Here is a 5,000-nt window from a genome sequence, read left to right on the forward strand (position 1 = left end):
GTTTTTGTGAGAACAACTGGAGTCGCTGATGTGTTGTTTTACATTGATCTGACCTTCCACTGCTGTAGCTGGTTGTAGTTTTCAAATAGAAACTGAAAAAAAGCATGGTCCCCACTGGTTAATCCTGTTTCTTTCCATAGCAACTGGTAGCCTATGAAATGTGATTAAACAAGCTAACGAGTTCATTTGACATCTGGAGCATTGACCTTTTACGAACACCATTGCGATGCTGTTGCTATACAAAGCAATTTTCCTTTACTCTTCCAGTATCGTCCGCACTACTGCATGTGTTTGATAAATCAACCACTTCTGACTATATTTGGAACTGTGATATAGTATTTCAGTGGGGTTTCAAACCATGAACTCACAATTTCAGTAGAAAATGCCATATTGTTAACATAGTTGTTGTGCTCTGATGATTTCAACCCATAACATTTCTAAAAATTCAATCACCTCAACAGACATGATTGCAATGTTTTGAATCAGCTTTACAGGAATAATAAGGTAACTTCTCACCTTATTATTCCTGTAAAGCTGATTCAAAACATTGCATCTTAAAGTCCTTTAAGATGAATTAGTGGTTCGTGTTTCTAGAGGAATGTCGCTGGGGCCTTCAGAGAAGACGGCGTTCCGAAGAGTAAGCCGAGACGTGCCGCACTTACCCCAGACCGCAGCAAGATACAGGAGCACAGCCACGGAGCCTGGACACACACACCCCATCCTGGAGAGAGAGAGAGTGATAGAGTGATAGAGTGATGATGGGATGGGGATAGAAAGACAAAGGAAAACAGAAGATTCAGTTGTGAAGAAGCCAAACAGAATTTCTCAGATAGAGGAAACTTTGCCCTCTGTGTTACAGCCATGACCAGAATCAAAGGAGATTTACTAGCTGTGCGAAGGACACACAGAGACGTTCATTAAGGATGAAAGAACCCCACTAAAGACTTTATAGCACTGCCATACAATCCTCCCCCCCTCTACAGTACCGGTGTTATTCTGCGCTGATTACCTAGAAACCAACAACCTGACCTCCAGTCTCTCATAACCAGGAAGACACGTCACAAAACACACGCACACGCACACTCACACGCACAAGCACCCCCGCACACGCACGCACTCCAGACTGGTGGCTAACACTTACTTTCCCGATGAAAAATTAAAGAAGCAACAGACCTCATCACGTTGCTCCCGCCCTGGTACGACTGGGAGAAGGTGACAGTTTAATGTAAATGCGCCAACGTGCGCTGACTTGGAACAGTCCGGAAAGTTCCTCTTTTTAAGCAGATGTAGAATGGCTGTCAGGCAGGCCGGAGATCCTAACGACATTCCCTCTGTGTTCTTCCCTTTTCTCCGTCTCTTTGCCTTATCCTCCCTTCTGATACTCCCCCCCCCCCCCCCACCCGAGCTCCTTCTTCTGGGTTCTCTCCGAGGTTCTCTTGTTCTCCTCTGCCGAAGAACCCTCACCCCTCTCTCTCTCTCTCTCTCTCTCTCTCTCTCTCTCTCTCTCTCTCCATGGGTGGTCCCACGCTCTACCACAGGTTCTCTTTAATCTTCTAATCTTATTGTCTCATTATGCAAGCCCCGCCACTGAGCGCAGATGCTGTAATGACTGTTTGGGTTTTTAAAACCACAAATTCAGTTCAACACCTTGTGCTGTGTAGCTAAGCTGCAGGACATGTAACAACCAGCGCATAACAGACACAAAGATGCACGTGGGGGGTTTGTGTGTGTAAGTTGTTTTGTGTGTGTGTGTGTGGGGGCGGGGGGGTTGTGCGGGCGCATGTCTCTGGCTCTGTGAACACACTGATTGCCTGTTTTCATTTTGCCAGCTCGAGCCTTTGCACTGAGCAGGGGAGAGTGAGCTTATGCAGCCCATCCATTAAACATGCGGACAGCGCCTAGTGCCCACACCCCGCCCGGGCACAGTACGGAGATGCCACCACCTCGGAGTGAGGGGGGGTGAGAAAGAGAGAGCATGAGAGAGGAGGACAGAGTGAGAGAGAGAGAGAGAGAGAGAGAGAGAGAGAGAGAGAGAGCGAGAGAGAGAGAGACAGAAAGCAAGCAGTCTGGAGACGTGAGTGGCACTGGCCTCTAGCCCAACCTTTGTAAGCTCACAGCGCACAGAGGACACAGAGACACAGAGACACACGAGAAAGAAAAAGAGTGACAGAGAGGAAAGAGAATCAGGTAGGCAAACAGAAAGAAAATAAGAAAGAAAGAGACATGCTGAGAGAAAGATGGACAGAAAGGAATGTAAAGAGAGAGGAAGCTGGTAGAGGAAAGGTGACGAAACGTGGTGTGGCACTGTGGCCAGCGTTCCAAAACCAACAAGGACGGAACGGAGAGCTAGTGAGAGAGTGAGAGAAAGAATAGAACAGAATTCTTAGAGAATAGAACAGAATTCTTAATTTCCTCATTTGCAAAGGTTCAGTCAAGTTGTTTTAATGTAATACTGCTTTGGCATTACTGTTACTACATATGGTCATGCCAATAAAGCTTACTGAATTGAATTGAATTGAGAGAGAGAGAAGGCGACAGCTAAATGGGGTCTTATTTACAGGCCTGGGAAGGCCGTGCTCTCTGCTTCGACTCCAGCACTGGCTGGGGGGGTCTATTGAGATTGAAATGGGCGAATGAGTTTCTGAATGACTGAGCAGCCTGACGCGGCTCACACCCTACTGTACCCAGCGCCCCCTCCTGCGCCCCTGCTTCCGCACCACCGCTTGGCTTTTCACGTCCTGTCAGGCTGTGCTTAAAAGCTCGGAGTCGGACAGCACAAAGACGCCGTCCGGATCGGCCGACGGGAGGGAGCCTGGGCCGCTCTCCCACGCGGGACAGACGCGGAGACGATGGTCAGACCGGTCAGCGTGCGGGAGGAGGCTCGCGTTTCCCAGACGCCCGGGGGGCGTCGTGAATATTCTCGACGGGACACGAGGAGACTGTGTAAGGGGATAGAGCGCGCACTCGCAGAGGGACAGCTAACGGGAATGCGACCGGACAGCACGGAGGTGTTTGTCGGAAGACTTGGAGCAATGCTTGAGGAAGAATATTACTTGAGGTAGAAGTGAAGTACTGAAGATGCTCTGCTATCACTGCCAGCAGCAAGAACATACCAGCCCTTACTCTCTATAAACACACACACACACACACACACGTGCGCACTGGGTGCTAATATCCCAACATCTCCCCTGCTGTGTGTCATTACAGTGAACACGAGGACGTCCGTCTGGGCCCTGAACCATAAATCCTCCAGGAGCAGACAGGCCGTGGTCTGGGCGTTAGCTTAATCAAAACTCCAGGGGCAAGAGTGATGGATGAACCATCCAATGCAGGCTGCAGGGTTGGTGCCGTGACCCTCATCGATCTATCGGCTACGTCTCCTACTGAGGGCATGGAGTGGGTAAGGGGGTGGGGGGGGTTAGTTGGTACAAATGCCCAAAAACCAGGCAGAGCAGTGAATTATGGGTGGAAAAGCTTTCAAGTTGATGGTTTTAACTCTGCTGATCCATAGGATTTAAAAACAGCTGACCTTCATACACAACATGACACACCAGCATCCACACACACACACACACACACACACACACTAGATAAAGGAGATGATAGCCATCAGGTGTGGGTGTGTGTGTGTGTCTGTTGGTGGGATTAGGTGATACAAAGGATAGAAGGTGCACTCTGTGTGTGTGTGTGTGTGTGTGTGTGTGTGTGTTTGTGTGTGTGTGTATGCTAGCATGTCATGATGCAAAACAAGAGTCTAATTGCACACACATTGAACAGCACTGTGGGGAAACACAGCGTTGCTACAGGAGTATGCAAGTAATTACTGATTCAGACTCACACACACACACACACACACACACACACACACATATGATTAAGACAATCAAAAAAAAAAAAAAAAAGTGAAACTGCAAGTAGAAAGAAATGTACGGTTCGAAGCCAGAATGAAGACCACGGCTTGGCCAGCCAACAGCATCCGGACCATAATCCAGTGTCTGCTGCAGAGGAGAGCACGCTTGCACACACACACCCCAGAGAGGGGGATGCAGCTAGATCCCAGCGAAGCCACAGTGGCTGGTGCACCACTGAGTGTGTGACGCACCAGTCCGTGAGCAGTGCTCAGACGTCAGCAGCACATCCACAGCACAAAGCCCTCCACACACCTGACCAGACACTGGCATATAACAGACTAACAGATGTGTGCGTGTGTGTGCGTGTGTGTGCGTGTGTGTGCGCGCACATGTGTGTGTGTGTGTGTGTGTGAGAGAGAGAGAAAGAGAGAATTAGATTAGTTAGATATCACAGCTGTTGCCCCAATTACCCCCTAGGTGGTAGTGGGTGGAAGGCAGGGCATGTCTTTCAATCAGGCAACACACAAGGGTGTGTGTGTGGGGGGGGCGAGACAGAGAGAAAGAAAGGGAGCGAAAGAGGGAGAGAGCGAGGGAGGATCCAGAGAGGGAGGGAGGAAGGTTGAGGGAGTGCAGCTCATGATTCAGGCCGTGGATGTGGGCTTTGGTGGAGCTGTCACACTCTTCACATCCTCAGCCCTGCCAACTGTAAGAAGCCTTATTATACTTTAATCGGACTAAACCCAAACAATTATGGCCCCTCTTGTCTCTCTCTCGCTCTACCCCACACACTCTCCCACCCCGGCTATGTTGGCTGTCTGACTGAAAGACCCATGCCACCCACTACCACCTAAGGGGTAATTTGAGCAACAATTGTGATATCTAACTAATCCAACTCTCGCTCTCTCTCTCTCTCTCTCTCTCTCTCTCTCTCTCTCTCTCTCTCTCTCTCTCTCTCTCTTGCTCCCCTACACACAGGCACAGAAAGAAATGAAGACCTACAAAGCGAAAGCGACTGAGCAAAAAGGACACCATTATCACTCCTTTACTCTCAGAAGTCCAAACAAGGCTAAGCGATGACGGACGCGTGCACTTTTCAAATCTCCTAACGGCCCGCCGGTACTGTAGCCAATCACGCTGCCTGCCGATCTG

The 5,000-nt window shown here is 49.4% G+C and overlaps 1 protein-coding gene across 3 annotated transcripts in view; it reads right to left on the minus strand.

Moving 5' to 3' along the window:
• Nucleotides 1–5,000, minus strand: part of ncana (neurocan a) — a 52,138-nt gene that overhangs the window by 35,853 nt on the left and 11,285 nt on the right. For 2 of the 3 annotated variants that reach the window (XM_027023798.3, XM_027023796.3), the window contains exons 1-2: nucleotides 1,174–1,363; nucleotides 663–721 (exon numbers count right to left, since the gene is read on the minus strand). In XM_027023798.3, coding sequence (XP_026879599.2) covers nucleotides 663–721; nucleotides 1,174–1,178 — 64 coding nt within the window. In that variant the 5' untranslated portion in view covers nucleotides 1,179–1,363. Of the gene's footprint in view, nucleotides 1–662; nucleotides 722–1,173; nucleotides 1,364–5,000 lie in introns of those variants that run through there. The other variant, XM_027023797.3, reaches the window with a different exon arrangement.

Source organism: Electrophorus electricus, chromosome 11, assembly GCF_041902795.1.
Source record: "Electrophorus electricus isolate QZ-2024a chromosome 11, ASM4190279v1, whole genome shotgun sequence".
Lineage (NCBI taxonomy): Eukaryota > Metazoa > Chordata > Actinopteri > Gymnotiformes > Gymnotidae > Electrophorus > Electrophorus electricus.